At 36.6% G+C, this 17,924-nt stretch overlaps 1 protein-coding gene and 1 pseudogene across 1 annotated transcript; both read right to left on the reverse strand.

The window, feature by feature from the left end:
- Positions 1 to 544: 544 nt before the first annotated feature.
- LOC122653139 lies at positions 545 to 943 on the reverse strand. The gene has a single exon (XM_043847081.1). The coding sequence runs from the start codon at positions 941 to 943 to the stop codon at positions 545 to 547; it is 399 nt and encodes a 132-aa protein (XP_043703016.1).
- A 7,869-nt stretch (positions 944 to 8,812) lies between these two features.
- On the reverse strand, positions 8,813 to 13,200 carry LOC122650147 (annotated as a pseudogene).
- Positions 13,201 to 17,924: the final 4,724 nt, after the last annotated feature.

Here is a 17,924-nt window from a genome sequence, read left to right on the forward strand (position 1 = left end):
AGAAAAATGTAATCTAACTACTCCTATGTATTCAACTTGGGTCTTCTCTCCATTCCCCATATAGACCACCTATCTCTCCTTCACTAGGTTTCCTCCTGCTTCTTAATTCCTGCAAACAATTAGTGATGTGAATAGTTGCTCCAGTATCAATCCACCACGAATCAGAGGAAACACCTACTAAATTTGATTTAAGACACACTAGAGCTAAAGTTGTACCTTTCTTCTCAAGCCATTTCTTGTATCCAAAACAATCTGTCTTCCTGTGCCCATCCTTCTTACAGAAAAAACACATTCCCTTATAAGCTTCATCCTTCGGTTTCAAACTCTAATAAGTTTTCTCAGATTTTGCCTGCTGGTTACCTGACTTCTTGCCTTTCCAATTTTTCTTGAATTTCTTCTTCTTACCCCCATTATTGGAAACAAAATGGGCTGAATTTCCTTTTTCCTTTTTCTTTCTTTCTTCTTCCTGCATCAATATGGTAGTCATCTCCTCAAGACTCCACTCCGTCTGATTAGCACCATAGGAACTCTTGAGGCCTTCAAACTATGATGGAAGTGACTTCATAATCTGCCATATAAGAAATGATCCTGATATGGTCACTTCCATCTCCCCCAACTTGTTGGCGTAGTTGGTCATTTTCAGGATATGGTTGCGTACACCACTTGTACCATCATACTGGGTGTTTGTAAACCATTCCATGTAAGTACCCTTTTCAGCCTTATCATGTTTGGTGAATTTCTTGCTGACAGCTACAAGAAAATCCTTAGCCTTTTCAGTTGCAGGCACACTCTTCTTTATCATCTTGTCCATGGTGTGCTGCATATTCAATAAGCACAATCTATTTGACTCCTCCCGTTTTTCATAGAGAGCCTTTGCTGCAGTGTCACTATCAGCTGTAGGCTTGGTGGGCTCATCAAATCTCAGGGCAAAATCAAGTCGCATAATCCCAAGAGTAGTAATAAGAGAATCTTTTCATTCCTCAAAATTTGAACCATTCAGAACTTTGATGGTAGATAATTGGGAAGTCATAACTGGCAAACATAATTACAAATATTTACCAAAACATACAATATGCAAAAACTGGAAGCATATCAACATCCCAAGATTATAATCAAAACTGATTAATTTGGGCTCATTAATCAGATTTATCCCAATTTTATTTTCAATAACTGCAGGAAAACATAAACTGGGGAAAGATCCGGCGTCATCAGGGTCACACCTGTGATGGCAAGAGCGCCCAACATGCAGTGGAATCTCTCACATGTAAAGCGAGACGCTTGAAACAACACCACTCTAAAGATTCTGGCACCTGTGGTGGCAAGACAAGAACCTCCAAAGCTATGAAACCCAAAACGTCACCCTTACACCGTCAAGCGAAACCGACCAAATGAAAACTCACCTGTGGTGGCAAGAGCACATCGTTCGTCATATGGTTTCCTTGATTACAATCCATCTGGATGGTCAATAGTGATTTCGCAACCTCAACAATCAGCCCACTGAGTGGAAGCATAATTATTAAAATTACGGAACCCTACAGACCTGAATTGCTACTGTATGCCCCTTTAATTTTAAACAATTTCCATCAAAGATTTATACTGTAATTTCGAACACAAAGGTATGAAACAATATATATCCAAGGTGTTCATATCATGCCAATGCTAGAACTAACAAGTAAATAATATACCAACACAATGGCAATCACAAAGTCTCACAATGTGAAAATTGGAAACACATCAAAATTTTCTAAGTGTTAGTAGCTATGTGTTTCTTATCGTGACAGATCAGAATAGCACAAGGTATAAATAGAAACAGAATGGAAACCAAAACTTCATTGTTTATTTCTGTTTATAAATGAAAGGAGAAATAAACTATAAATAAAATAAAAAAAACAACTTCATTTCTGTTTCTGGTTTTCATTTCTATTTCAGTTTCCTGTTTTTTGTTTCTGGTTTCCGTTTCTGTTTCTGTTTTCAGTTTTCAGTTTTGGTCAACGATCAAACTTCGACCGGCCAACGGGTCAGTTAACCCGGGTCGGATCAAAATCCGGGTCACACACCTGGGTCACTGGGTCGAACCGACCCGGGTGCACGTTAGCACAACCCAAAGGCACATGATAGCATAACCCTTATAACCCCTTTTGACCTTTTGACTTTCCTTTTTATTTTATTTTTATTTTTAAATAAGGCAGGGGCATCAGACAGGGGAATATTCCCTTGTCTTCTTCCCAAAACGCAAAACCGAAAAGAACCGCAACCTTGTTTTTTAGGGTTTTAAGAAATAAAAAAAAAACCAGCACCGCCGGTGGCCACGACAGAGTCTGGCAACCAGGAAAAATCCCGGCGAAGACTCCCCTCCCTCTGACGATCACAACCCTGGTGGGATTCTGGCAAAAGAACCCAAACGGCAACAAGATTTTGGAAAACAAAAAACAAAAATTTAGGTTTCAAAAAAATAAAAAAAAACCCACTGCCGCCCCTTAAGATGGCCGGACAAGTGCACGGCAATGACTAATAGCATCGGTGAAGGATCCTCTCCCTCCGGCGATCATTATGCCGAGGTCCAATGCCAAAAACAAAGTTGTTTTTTTTTTTTTTTGTTTGTAAAAAAAAAAACATAACATAACAGCTACGGCCATGGCTGTAGCAGGTTTTATTTTTATTTGTGGTTGCAAAAACCAGAGACCATAAGGCCCCACTTATTTGTTCACACGGCCATGGTTTCGGCCATGGCTGCAAAAAATAATAATAATAATAATAATTTTTTCTTGGATCAATCGGATGTTTTCACATACAACCAAAAAATAAAATTGTAACTCATTGATCACCCATGATCGGCTCTGATACCATTGAAAGAAAAACAATTATGCGAAACATTCATGGAGATCAATAAGCATACACATAAATTATGGAAGTGTGAATGACGTACTTGGATCCATGGTTGAAGCAGAAAGTTTGCTCTACGATCCCTGTCGCATACGAACGTTGGTCTGGTCTCCCCTCTTCCACTTGACTTTAGGTTTTCTCTAAAAAGTCACTTAATGGGCCAGTGATAACTATTTATAGTGGTGAGGGTAGGGACCAATCCTGCACAGAAACTAGGGTTTCCTTCCCATTAAGAAAATAATACTTTAGGACTACACACAGAAACTGGACTCATACCATTAAGACAGCTCCCATCAACACAACTAAACCGATTTTAATAAAATAAAATGGGGCTATGCCAACCCACCTTATGAAAATCTTACAGTAACAATTTTATCCAATTTTTTATCAGCATGCGTCACCCTCTTGGATTCCAATGCTCCACAGCTTTCTTGGGCCCCACAGCCAGCTCGTATGGTGAAGAATTTGGAGAAGGGGATCCTTTCGTGGTTTATAACCTAATTAAAAAATGCTCAAACAAGGAACTACATCGCTGTATCTTTTGCCTAGTTGTAATTTGTTTTCTTGGAGAATCTAGTTGCTAATGTGATTAGATTGATACCATCTTTTGATTCTGTTGTTTTTTCCTTTGTTTCTAGGGATATGAATGATGTTTCAGATGCCCTAACTAGGAAGGCCCTGTCTCTTGGGTACTTGACAGATTGACCACATTCCATTCAGTGGCTTCAGGATCTGTGTGATACCGAAGCTGCTTGTTGTACTCCCCCCTCTCTTCAATAAATTCCCCGTTTACCAAAACAAAAAATAATTGCAAATTGACTATTTCTGGGAAAATTGGTGACTGCGTGGAATATCTTTCCATCTCCAACCGCATTCCCATGGCCTTGTGAACTTATTAAAGACTTACTCTATATTTCTAACCAATTCCCGGATATTTTAATCTAGCTGGATATGCCTAAACTAAAAAGACTGTATATTACTTGGTTTCTTAGTAATATTATTCTCTTATCATATCCAATTGGCGGTTTCTATGGGTGGTCCTTCGTTTGGCATTCTATAATTTCCTCAGATCAATCAATTTAATTTTAATAATTGGCCGCACAACACTTAAGTGGTGGGTATAGAGACAGAGAGATAGAGAGTATAGTTTTTTTTTTTTTTTTTTTGTGGTCAACGAGAGTATAATAGAACTACTAGACCATTGAGAGGAAACGAGAAGCCGTACATAAGTCAAAGTGGTCTGTGAAAACAGGAATGAAGAAATATTTACTTATTCCAATGTGTACACACTTTTCTCATTAATTGTCATAATATTAAGATACAGTTCAAGTTTTTCTACCACCAGACCAAGTAAAAAACCGTATATCCATGCATGTCCATGTTGGAGTTAAACAGGGGAAGGTTTGGGTTCGATTTTGGTTCGAGTTTGATTTCGATACTGCTTGTAATATTTGGTGGGATTTTCAATCAATCTAATGTGGTTGTTTACACCCTAAAATTACAATCAAATCGATAAGGCAAATCAATCACATCTAGAGGTTATAAAGATTGATCATAAAGATAGGGCTTTTAAATAATCGGTCAACGAAGTTGTTCTTCATACGAAGTAAGAACATTGGGAGACTGAGACGGTAATAGCCGAGAAATGCCTACGGTTACGAGGCACTATCAAAGTGGAAACCGTCTAATCAGAATGTGACCCCAAACGGTTCTACAACTATTCAGAAAAGCTGCAGTTGGAGAAACACGTAATGGGGGTTTTTCCTTCACAAGTATAAAAGTCCTAATTTTAGAAGAAAGAGGGATCTCTTGATCAACAAACAAACCTGCAACTTACTTATCTTTTATTTTTCTTTTTGCACTTACATTTACCTTAGTGCAAATCTCTTTTCCCCCAGATCCTCGTGATCATTCTCTCTTTTTACCCCCTTATCATGTTCTTCTGTAATTTTCTATAATACTTAGATCTTCTTTGGATGCACTTTTACCAGGAATCAATTAAGGATCTCGATTTTGTATTCTCACTATCATCTTTTTTTATTTTCCCTTTTTTCCTACGTTTATTGCAATTTGATCTTTATCCCAAAAGTCCTAGGAGCAATCGAGGTAGTAGGATAATCCACATACCTTGATAGAAGTCTGAAGTTGCAAAACTTCTTTTACATTGAGTCTTGAAGACTCTGACACACCTGTGCTCTTCACTATCACTGCTTGTTAAGGTAGACCAATCCTACGGTTCACCAATTGTTTGAGCGATCCAGAAAAAGAGTCAAACAATGGTTCGGTTTCAACCAGTTTTACAATAACCCAATCCAAAACTGATCCAATAACCTCAGTTCAGTTTAGTTTGGATCTAGTTGGTCCAATTTCATAGGTTAGGTTCACATTTTTTAAAATCCTTATCTGCATGGTTCAAGAAGAAGAAATAGCAATGAAATTGATTTCCAAGGATTCGGATTCTGATTTTGATTTCGATTTAGTTGGAATCACCCGGAATCATTCTGAACTGAAGGATATCTATTGCTTCGATTCCAATTTTTTGGCTTGGTTTCGATTTGATTCAGGATATAATATATTCAAATACCAAAGCACAAGGTTAATCTTTGATTTTATTGGTTAGGATTTCCTTATGACCCTTAATGGGTAAGGAAATGCCATGTACAAATTAAACCCCCTATCCTGCTCACCTAATACTCCAATGTAATCATCGATCTGTACATGAAGCATACAAGTACAGGTTCGTGATCCAGACTGAGATGTCAATTGAACCACACTATTATACCTGACTTAAACCAATCGGTTAAAGCCTGAAACTGGTCCGACCAATTAATAAATGCGTTGAGTTCAAGCACTGATTGATTAATAATCAAGTGTTCTAAGTGAAAGGTAGTTTCACCTGACGATCACCTGATCGGGGATCAAATTGATGTTATGATTGATTGATAAACGATCATTTAAGGACAATTGATAGCCCAATTAGGCAATTAGTCCGTTTAAAGAGCAAGTACTCTAATTATCTTGAGCTCAATTATGAACTAGTAATTGACCGAACCTGAATGAATAGACATGTGTCTATGCCCTAACCTACGAAGCCCAATTACCTAAATAGACGAAAATGGTGCAAACCCTGGAAAATAAATCTGTCCGGGAGTGTGGTCTACACACTCCCATGAGTCTATCTCTCTCCTCCCCATGTGAAAAGACACCTCTGACCCCTTGTTTTAAGGAGGAGAGAGATAGACACATGGTAGTACTGGTGTAAGTCACACTCCCGTACAGAAAACTGTTTCCCAAGCTTTTATTAGTTGTTACATGCAGTCATCAAAATACAGCTTTTCCTTATTAATTATTTCTCTGCATGAAGACTTGTAAGCTTAAACATAATTTCTTCACCAAGAACCATTTGCTTAGTTAAAGACAAATTAGTGTTCACATCATAAATCCCTTTACTTCTTGTTCCTAATGACGTTAAAAGATTTCTAAAAAATATATATATTGGCACATTAATATTTAATAGGGAAGAGTTTTCTGTAGTGGAATGTGGCCCTTATGTGTGTGTGGGGACCAATGAAAACGCATACCAAAGCATCAACAAGACGAGAATTTAACGTTTCATGGAGGGCAAGATGATCATTTTGCTCCCTTCGTGTCTCGACGTAGGGGCCATGCATGCTCTCCCAGAGAAACCATTTCCCCATATTTAATTTATAATACATTGTAATGTCATTTACTTATGATGATATATTTGATAAATAAAGTGGGATGGTTTACAAAATATCATTTAGGGGTTCAACCTAAAATCTTTAGGCATTACTTGGACATGACCCAAAGGTATATTAAGACACATATGTTGAGATATTGGGAGCTATAGTCTTACATTGGTTTTTCATATCCTTGGTACTCTCATATATTTGAGGAGCTTTTTTCACCTAATCCCTTATGGTTTTGGGTTGAACTCCTCCAAAATAATATCAGATTCATGTCTCTTTCTTTCTAGAACAATCAATGATTGGTGAATCCTATTCTAGAGAATGTTAATAAATTCAAAAGCCCCTTAGCTAACGTGTAGAATCAGATATGCCAAAGCTACACATGAGATGGAATGTTGAGAATTATAAAGCTATAATTTCATATCGGTTAATTTCTTCAAGTCCGTGGTGCCTTTGTATAATTGAGGAGCTCTCTTCACTTAATGTGTCAAGGTTTTTTTTATTGAACCTCTAATTATATCCAAGGTTCCAAATAACCGATGTGAGAATATACCTCTTTAATTAATTTCCAATTTATCAACATAATCTTTTTTATTATTTATAATTCAACCTCACTAGATCGTCATATCTATTCATTCAACATCAAGTGGTAAAAAGCCTTAGAAGCAAATGCTTCCTACCATTCATCCGATCACATTGATTGGTTGGCATATGGGTTCCATTTTTTTTATAGCTACCAAAATGAAGAAAAAAGTAAAGCTAGCTAGAAAGAAGATAGCCTGTTCAAAATGCCAGATATGGTTTTATTAGATCTAGTTGACTCGAGTTTACCATTTATTGTTCAGGTTACACAAGAGGACTTGTATTGTTGACGCGGTGCGATACTATCTGTCATACCAACCAGATAAATTTTGTATTTATTATTTGTTTATTGTATTTCTAGTCTTATACTTGCTGCCCATGATATTTTATGTTTCTAACAATCTTAAGGTTTTTAGATGCCCCAATTCTACAATCCGAGTTGACCATGCATCTATACCCCCAAGATAAAACAACTCTCTAATCACATAGGTTGCAGTTCCAAATGTGATTACAAAGGGCGTCCAAAGGCTATATTCACTAACTCATCGACACTGACCGACCACGGTGGGAAAGCAAACATAATATAAAATTGCTTCTAATTATGTTTTTCAAAAAAACAATTATTAGAGAATGAGCAAGACACCTCCTCTCTGTATATAGGAGAAGAAGAGACACCACTATGGGATGTCTCCAAAAGAAATGCTCCAAAACATGTGTCTTTTCCCATAAGGCTTGTTTGTTAGCCATTCAAACAAGCCTTCCAATAGGCACCCATTGGCTATTTAGGTGTCTATAAGGAAAGACATAACCCTCTAACACATCCATCAAAAAAGTGTTTTGAATCTTTAATTTTAAATACAATTAAAAATCCAACAAGTTTGTATAACTAACCTATGAGCTGGGTCATTATATATTGTATAATTTTTAACAATACTTGTCTGCTTAAACGATTTAAAGAGTTAATATTGTTCAGCAAAATAGTGAATACTTCCTATGGCCATTGATTAGGATTTTGTGTCACTCATGTCACCAACTTCTCGCAATCAATCCAAATGTTTATACTGTTGGTTTCTAATGACCTTGCTTTACGCAAAATAGTGAATACTTTCCATGAGTCTTTTGACTCCGTATTTTGCCACCTGTTAGATTAACATTGGCTGGGAAACAGGGAAAAGTAATGGCAAATGTTGGTATTTCAAATAGAAAAAAAGTCAACCATCACGTTGAAGTATAATAATAATGTACACCGAGTAGCACAGGTTGCTGTCCTAAAAAAAAATGTTGTTTCCCTGAATTATGATTGTAGACTGTAGGGATAGGATGCGATATCAAAATTGTAGATGATCCACTATAACTAACGCTTTGAATATAGAGAAGAATCCGAGTTTTAGAATGATGATGTGATGGACTAATAAGTTCTCCTGCCGTACCAGTTTGTACGAGTTGCAAAAAGCCAACAAGTTCTCTATTCTAGTATTTGGAATTGAAATATGTTACATTTGCCAAAAACAAACTTATTTATAAGATGACATTATTATTTTGAAACAGAACATTCCATGGACAGAGATAACAATGCAGGTAATGCAAAAAAAGATTGATTTGCACAGTTGAGAGAGGGAAATTGCTGATTGGAGTCTCTAATCATGAGTTGGGTAGCAGCCATAAACCGTCATCCCACCATCAACAGAGATAACCTTGCCAGTGATGTATGAGGCAGCAGGTAGACAAAGGAATGCCACTAGGGAAGATACCTCATTTAGCTCTCCCTGGTGCCAAAGAGGAGTTCGAGAATTTATACTTTCAACAACCTTTATGGTGACCAACTACAAGAAAATATGCAAAATGGTAAACATCATTAAGAACAAGTTACACATCGTTACAAATGCACAAAAGCAAACTGTAATACTTAAAGCAAAGACCACAGATCAGAGAATTCAATAAGTTGGCCAAATAATCAAGTTCATGGTGTTCTCATTACATTTACTTGTTTTCATACATATAAGCGACACCATGAAATAAATTTCAACTGGAGTACAAGAATAAGATCCTCCACTATCTAACAATTTGCATCATCTACTCCAGTTCATATTTCCACAGCTGCAAAGATTATTTATTTTTCTACTGTATGTTGAAATATACAATTGGACAATAGGCCAAAACTTCAAATATCTCCCCTGTATCCCACAATTGATTTCCAAATCAAAGACCAAAAAGCCCAAGAGATTGACTAAATCATATCATCATAACCAGATGTACAATACTGAGTTCTCTGTAGTTTTGCCATGTTCTGGTCCTCAAAAAGGAATGCATTAGATATGATTATATCAAAGACCTTGAATCCAGTTGATTTTGGCATAGAGATCAATGGGATAGAGTGGTTGATTGATTGGTCTGAATAACTTTGCATATACATCAAACAGCATGGGGCAGAAACTTTTGGGCATGGGATGGATGTCACAAACGCGGCACAAAAACATAGTTTTTAATACTGTATCAGGCATTGAACAAAAAATGGATCCAGTCCCAGTTTTGGCCTGCTTTGATAGGTCATACCACAGATTGGTGACAAATTTAAAATTTTCAAAATATTGGGAGAAAAAAATGAGGAAAAATAAAGAAAGGAACCAAGAAAACAAGGGAAAAAATTAAGCAACAGAATGTTCTGTGGCCCAATTGTTAGGGGTTCACTTACCATAGAGTAGGTTGTAGGTTCAAATCTTCCCATAAGGCTATTCATTGTTCATTTTGAACTATGGAAACTAACGAACTGAAATGAGTTCTCAGAAAAACGGATGGTTCATGAAAACCAATCAGTTTGATTTCGATTTTCAATGATAAGAATTTGACACCGATATGGCTCTAGTTTGACCGCCACTTTTAACAGTATGGTCTCAAACATCATAAGATAAAACTTGCACATTAGCAGGATGAGAGAATTTTAATTACATGATACATAAGTGATGGTCTGACATGCCAAGGTGCAACAGAGTTGCTCCTAATATTGTCTTTTGCCCATTCACATGGCAAGTTCTTCGTAAGTTGATGAATTGCTCCTGGAAAAAACAAATAGATCATCTCACAATTTTCCAACTATCAAATTTCTCATGGATGATAAGATTTAGCATTGGTTTAGGTGTATTACCCATGTTTGCTGCAAAAATACTGTCAATACCAACTGCCATGACACCAGAAACGAAGGAGATGAATACAATACTTCCCATTCCTAATGATTTCAAAAGAGGATGTGCAACTTGGCATAGATGGTAAGCAGATTCCAAGTTGGAAGCCATCAGTGCTGAATATTCTTGAGCAGTGTATTTGATAGTTGGCTTCCAAATATTTGCACCAGAATTGTTTATGTAGAGAAAGATAAACAAGCATTGGCACCTTTATTCATCAAAAGAAAGAGTCTAAAGAGATAGAGAGTCCCAATGATTTGAACAGTAAACCAGATCAACGTAACTTCAAAACAAAAAATATGAAAATATGCTGCTTGACAGAAACTGAAATTTTAGTCTCACAAAATATATACACCTTAACCCAAAACTATAACAGAACTTCCGGACAAATAAAATACTTAAAAAAAGCCTGTTTCAATAGGTAAAAGAATAACAGAAACATGCAGTCTCAATTATTTCAAAGAAAATATTATTTTTAGACAGGTTCCCCCCCACATGTTTCCCAGCTAGCCAAATCAGAGTACCAGACTCCTAAACATGTTAGATCCTGACACTTACGTCCAAATACATGCAACAATCATATACTAATAGAAAAACCTCAGTGGTCACTCAAGAGTTTCAGGTGTGGCCTAGTCACAGTTGGATCTGACAGTAGAACCAACAAATAACAGATGGATCTTCTGAACCCTGATTTACTAACCAAGTTATGAGACTCTGGTGTGTGTAATAATATATGAGTCATGAATGCAATATGGAAAAAAACCAACAAACTAAGATGGATCTCAACTTAGCGTTAATCCCTGCTTTTGTCTCATTCACAAAAGTAATATCATCGCCAAAGAGCATACACCACGGAACCTCATCTTGAACGCTTTGGTTAGGTCCTCCATGATAGGCTCAAATAGGTAAGGGCATAAGGCTGATCCCTGATATAACTAGGGACTCGGTCATAGGCTTTTTCCAGGTCAATAAAGACCATATGGAGATCCTTCTTGCTATCTCTATATCTTTCCATGAGCCTCCTCAATAAGTAGATGGCTTTTTTCGTGGATCTACCTGACATAAAGCCAAATTGATTCACCGATATATGAGTCCATAAATAGTCATGACTGTTTTATCTGGTCAGTTGGAATGTGGAATCACTGACAATCAGATCAAGATGGTTCAGTCTCCAGGCCAATTTTAAAACATTGGGATTTGAGAATATGGTTACAAACCTTTAATAAAAACCATCCCTTTGGTTCTTAGATGATCTTTATGAGTATTCATTCGGTACCAGGCAGCAGTCCAGAGAAAAGCTTATTTTGGATTCTGGTTCTTAAGAAATTAAAAAACAAATAAATAGCTACTTTATTCCCCAAGTGGTGGAAGCTGAAAGGTTTCATGAAGTTTTGGGATTAAATTGACAATGCATAAGAAGTTAGGGAACATCATACCCTCATGGTAGCTCAATGTGAAGTGAGTTAAGGGTGCCACATAATTATCCAGACCAGCCTATAGGACCGATGCCAAAATGAACTCTTTCTTCTGGAGCATAAGAGACCTTTCTGCTGGTCATTCAGTATATAATAGAACTCTATTGTCAACTCACAAGCTGGTTTTTCAGGTGCATGGTTCCTTCTCATAAAGTTTTATGGGACTTTGCCGCATTTTTTGTTACAATCGCAGTTTTTGGTTGGGTTATCTCTATTGTAATGAAGTTCTTTTACTTGTTCAAAAGTGAAAATGAAGGAGAAACAGAAACATCATCATGCTTGAACAAACATCATCAAAGTCATGGATCATGTTTAAATAAGTATCCAACCTACAAAAAGATAGGCTTTATGTGTTTCTTATAGTTGGAAAGTATCTTCACTGCTACATGGTAAAAAGGCCTTCACAACAAGAACCTTATAAATCACAAAATATCCCTTTTTTTTTTATATGTTTTTCTTTCTTTTAGAATGAATCAAATCATATAATCACTGTATGTAACACTTGTATAACCCTATACCCATTTGGTTGGGATAATACTTAGTTGGGTTTGAGTTGAGTTGAGATCATTTAGACAGAATTTAACACATACAGGTTAGAATCTTGAAAACTTAAAGATGGAATTATTTGCTTTTTGCGGAGAACATCAACCAACACTCAACCGTAAAATCTTGAAAACTTAAAGATGGAATTATTTGCCTATTGCGGAGAACATCAATCAACACTGAACCACCCCCCCAAAACCCAAAAAATTAAAATCTACATAGGAATTAGTCATATTTGAATCAAGGCTATGCAGATATCCAAAAATAAGGCAATTGGAGAGAATGTTTCTTAATTTGTAAGCATTGACAAATGCTATGCGGACAATCTCTTTCCAATTGAACGGCCGAAGTACCCAAAGAAGAAAGAAAACGTAGAGAAAACAAAACTTACAAGGATATTGAGATTGCCATGGAAAACAGAGGAGACAGTCTCCATGAGTTTCTCTAGTTGAGAACGACGAGACGAAGCATCGTAGACTGACCCAGTAACTTGGAAACCCTTTCTTTGCCAAAAACCCAAGAACTCGTTGCGTTCAACCTCGTTTCAAAAACAAGTATGCACGACCGCCCCTAGTTGAGCTAATTCCTCCACAATGGCAATCCTGCGACACACAGATATCACAAAACATGTCCCTTACATTTCAATCAAAACCCCAAAACAGTAGAAATTTTCCTTTACTTTGGGTTCTTTCTTTATCTGTAAAAGAAGAGAAAGAATGAAGAAGGAGAAAGAGATATATTTATTTGAGGAAAGAATACGAACCCGATCGTACTAGTTCCATCAGTAACAAGAGCAGTCATTCCATTGAGTGACCACCGATCTTCCATAACTCTTCTTCTACCTTCAGTAACAGTAGAAGTCACTTCCTTCAGAATACTTGTACTCGCTTCTTCCGCCATTTTTACTCTGCAACTATTCTATTCTATACTCACTATTGTATGTTATTTCAAGATTTGTTATGTCACCCGAGACAGTTTTATTTTCGTTAAAATAGAAAGACCAAAGAAGAAACATGTTCTTTGTCCGGGACACAGGAGCTTGCTAAATGACGATTGCACCCTTCTTGATTTGATGCCCACATACACATTCTCATTGGCTGGTGCGCCTTTCTTGATTTGATGCTTGCATACACACTCTCATTGGCTGAAGCATTGGTGCAGGAGCCATGGGCGCAAGAGTCATGCGACCGGGTAGCATTCCTTTCTCCTCCCCCCAGTTATTGTAAATTTACAATGGGTCGTGTGGATGTGAAGATTGGGCCTGGGCAAGGAATTTGGTTGGCCCAGAGTACTTCAATCAAGGAATTGGGGTAGAAACTATTTCGGATCAAAATTTGGCAAAATTAAATAAATTTTAAAAGGCAAAAGAACGCTGTTTGGATCTCTTGAGCTGGCATGTGTGTGCTGACCAATGGGAACGCACACACAAGCATCGATTTGAACGGAATTTTCACTTTTTCATGGAGGTAGAGTGGTACGTTCCATGGGGACAGAGGTGAGCCACACTGGCCACGGAAAGGGGTAGTGTTCTTTTTCCCATTTAAAAAATAATGATAATGGTTGAAATTAGCAAAATCAAAACCATTTAAAACTAAGATTGAAACCGTTTAAGAATCGTTGAAAAATTTAAGGACCATTTTTGTACTTATGATCTCAAGTCGATAATAAAATTGAGACAAACAGTTTAAACTGCGAAATCGAATCCGTTTTAATAAATGGTTGGTTCTTACAAACTGGAACCACTTAATAAACGGTTTGAATTCGAGGTCTACCCACTACACTCTTAATCGAATCCAACCATTTAAATCAGAATTGCATTGTTTAATAGTCTTAGTTGTTGCAAGTAAGAACAAGGAAAATTGATTTAAACAATTTGCAATCATAATTAAGTAACTTGTATAAAATTGTTTTGGAGATAATTATACAATTATTAATGATAATGATTACAAAAAATTTCATTTTAACTTTGTGTTAACATCATTTTATTTCCCTTAAATTCCCATCCAAGCATACACAATCTAAGTCCCGCAACAACGTCGACAAAAATGCCCAAGAGTTTCAATTGAAGCAAAGCTCTCTCATTCTCTCTTCTTGTCATGGTCTTAATAATTGGGGTTCGATTGGGATCTCAGTTCTCACAACCTTTTCTGTTTCAGTGGTTATTCATGTTTGGTCTTCATTTTGGGTCATTGTTCTTTTCTTCTTTTAATGATAAAATGGCCAAAAATGTCAATGAAACTGTTATGTGTCTAATGGGATCCACTGTAGTGTATAGACGCTAGATTAGGTTAGCCTAGTATGAGATAAGTCAAAGGGCTTGATTTTACGCATTTCATCAGCTTTGAAGCTTTTGATGTATCGGTCAAGCACCACCTAACAGAAAAAAAAAAAACTTACTTCTTTTAATAATATTTCTAATTTACTGAATCGAAAATTTTTTTTAAAAAAAAAAATCATAAATTTCTATGGTTTTCAACTGAATTATCAACTACATGAGAATCTACCACTACGGGGGAAGGAGGAGGGGAGAATCTACAACTACCAAGAGAGGGGCCATTTTTGCCCAAATATGCAACCAGGAGAAGTCAATCCCTTGACCTCATGGGGGCGATGCACTCAATTGGCATGCCACCGATCAACCGAGCTAACAGTTGTTTGCCACGCCTCTTTTCTTATGTACCATTTTAATTACATTACAAAAGCCAATAGCCTGAGGCCCTGAACATAAAAAAATAAGGAGGAGGGAAGGGAGGAGGGGGAGCAGGGAAGATTAACACCATTACCCAAAGTAACCTACCCTTATCCATTGCTACCCCTACTCCAGATTCTAAACCAGGCATATACAACCAAACCAACTGACCATTCTAGCCCCTAACAGTGTATTTGGGGTTGAAACATTATTATTTTCAAACAGAAATAACAGTATATTTTTAGTTCATTTTTCATTCCATGCACAAGGATAACAATGCAAGAAAAGACAAAAGAGTAAACGATTTGCACGGCGGAGGGAGAGAAATTGTTGATTGTAGTCTCTAATCATGAGTTGGGTAGAAACCATTAACTGTCATTCCACCATCATTGCCGATTTTTAATTATCTTAGTTTCAACAATCATTGAGTAACCTTAATCCATACTCTTATTTCTACAACTTCTTTCTCTTTCAAAATTGAAGGCACTTTCTTCCGTTTTTAAAAACCTGAAAGAGGACTTAGACAAGCTTCCCCCTTAAGCCCTTACCTTTTTCTCCTTGCTATAGAGGTCCTTTTCAGATTTTCGACGGCCTAATGAGACCAAGGGGCTTTTAGAGGTATTAAGATTGCGAGGGAACTCCGGAGATTTCTCATCTCCTTTTTGCAAATGACACTTTTGTCTTTTGCAAAGCTTGTAATGATGTTTTCTTAACTATTAAATCTGTTTTTGATTTGTTCTCTGACATCACAGGCCAGGAAATTAATTTATCAAATAGTGAAATTTTCTTTAATAAAAGTGTGGACATCTCTCTTAGAAGAGATTGTACTCCTTTCTTAAAATACCTGAAATGTCTCTTTCTTCAACTTATCTTGGAACAAAACTTTGTCACTCTTGATCCAAAATCAAGGATCTAGATTACTTGGTGAAAAAGGTACAAACTGAACTCTGTACCTGGAAATCTTGTTTGCAGGTAGCAAAGTTTTAATCCAATCAGTTATTGTTGTTGTCCCTTCTGATCTTATGTCTGGCTTTTTATTTCGTAAGAAAATATGGAATGTTCTTGATTCTATATGCCTTCATTTTTGGAATGGTGATTATGGGTCAACTGAAAAAATTCATTTGATTGGATGGCATAAAATTTGCTCCCCAATCTCTTCAGGAGGGCTTGGTCTTCGACCCGAAAAGCTAAATACTTTTCTAATTATTTTATTTTTACCCAAAAGTTATAAGGAAAAAAGGGTCATGGACTTGGAATAGTATTACTTCCCTTTTACCATCCCTTCAAAAAATTATTTGGAGAACCATTGGTTTAGGCAATAACACCAACTGTTGGTTTGACCCATGGATTCCTTCTTTTTTTAAGATATCCTTATATTCCTTCCTAAATAATGACCTGACATTTCTTTTGATTAGGGATGTTACTACCAACAATAATTGGAATTTAGATATGCTTTCTCAATAATTACCCTCTAATATTATTAATAGAATTTTTAGAATTCAAATTCCACATACAGAAGATCTTAAAAGATGCAATCTCTCTAAATCTGGATTGTTCTCCACTCAACAAGCTGCAAAGTTCATTTCCATTTCTCAATCTACCTCTAGTCCATCTAAATGGTGGCGCTTTTTCTGGAATTCTAATGTTCATCCAAAGTTTAAAATATTTTACATGCAAGATTACCCGTCAAAGTAGCTCTAGCAAAATGGGTGGCAGTCAATCCTACTTGTATTCTGTGTGGTTCTTGTGATGAGTCCATGTGACACCTATTTCTATCTTATGATTGGACTAAGTGTATCTACGCATCTGACCCCCTTGGATTGAGAACAGAATTCTCTCCAGCCCATGTTTGGCACAACTATGTCATACTCATCTTCCTCTCCACAACTTTGGACAAACAAATCTTCTATTTGGTTCTTCTCAGTTTTTTTATATAGATTGTAAGGAATAAAGTAATCCATGGGTTAGCCTCAGTTGATCCTAAATATGTGATGCAGTCTGTAAACAAATGGCTCTATGATCTAAATAGTCACCTCCTACCTCTTCTACCACCCCTTATATTTCATTTGCAATCTCTGATTCTCCTATTATATCTCATATCCTTAAGGACCTTAACCATGAATCCATTTGAAAATACAAAGTTCCCCTAGAACTTAATACCCTTATGCCTAGATTTAGTGCATCTTACTACTAAGTGTACCAGAACTATTTTTAAATGTTTTGATGATGAAAATCTCCTTCCTAGCTATGTTATATTATCTTGCTTTTCAAGCAGTCACCCGCGCCCCACACGGCCACACCTCCCACCCCACCCCTTTCCCCAAAAAAAAAAATTTGATGTAATATCTATTAAGATCAACTTTGTAAATTTACTAATCTATTGATATATATATATATATATTGTTTCTTTTTCATCAAAAAAATAAAAAAATAAAAAAAATTAAATACAATTCATAAATAAATTAATATTATTTTCCAATCTAAATCAAATCATATATTTTCTTTTTTTTTTGGGGTCAAAACCAAAATGATATTCCAATGATTAATGAAACGACGAGAAACCTTGTTGTAAACATCAGGAATTAAAGTTACTGGCCGGCAATTCATAAGCTTCAAGCGGATGAGATTAGGGCAGCCACGGGAAAGCAGTTCCATCCCATGATTAGTGACAGGGCACTCCTCCATAAAGAGATGCTTCAATGCGATGCAATTAGTAGCAATGCATGAAATCACGTCGTCACCAAACGTGTCACTTTTACGCAGTACTAAGTGCTCGAGATTCCTTTGGCAATTAGCAAAAAAGAGTAGGCCCAAACTCAACCAAGTACAATTGTCACCAACGAGAACCAACTTTTCAAGTTTA

This window comes from Telopea speciosissima, chromosome 2, assembly GCF_018873765.1.
Source record: "Telopea speciosissima isolate NSW1024214 ecotype Mountain lineage chromosome 2, Tspe_v1, whole genome shotgun sequence".
Taxonomy (NCBI): Eukaryota; Viridiplantae; Streptophyta; class Magnoliopsida; order Proteales; family Proteaceae; genus Telopea; species Telopea speciosissima.

Bases quoted from the DNA above. Each gene is read 5' to 3' on its own strand.
- LOC122653139 (XM_043847081.1), bottom strand. From the start codon at position 943: ATGCGACTTGATTTTGCCCTGAGATTTGATGAGCCCACCAAGCCTACA.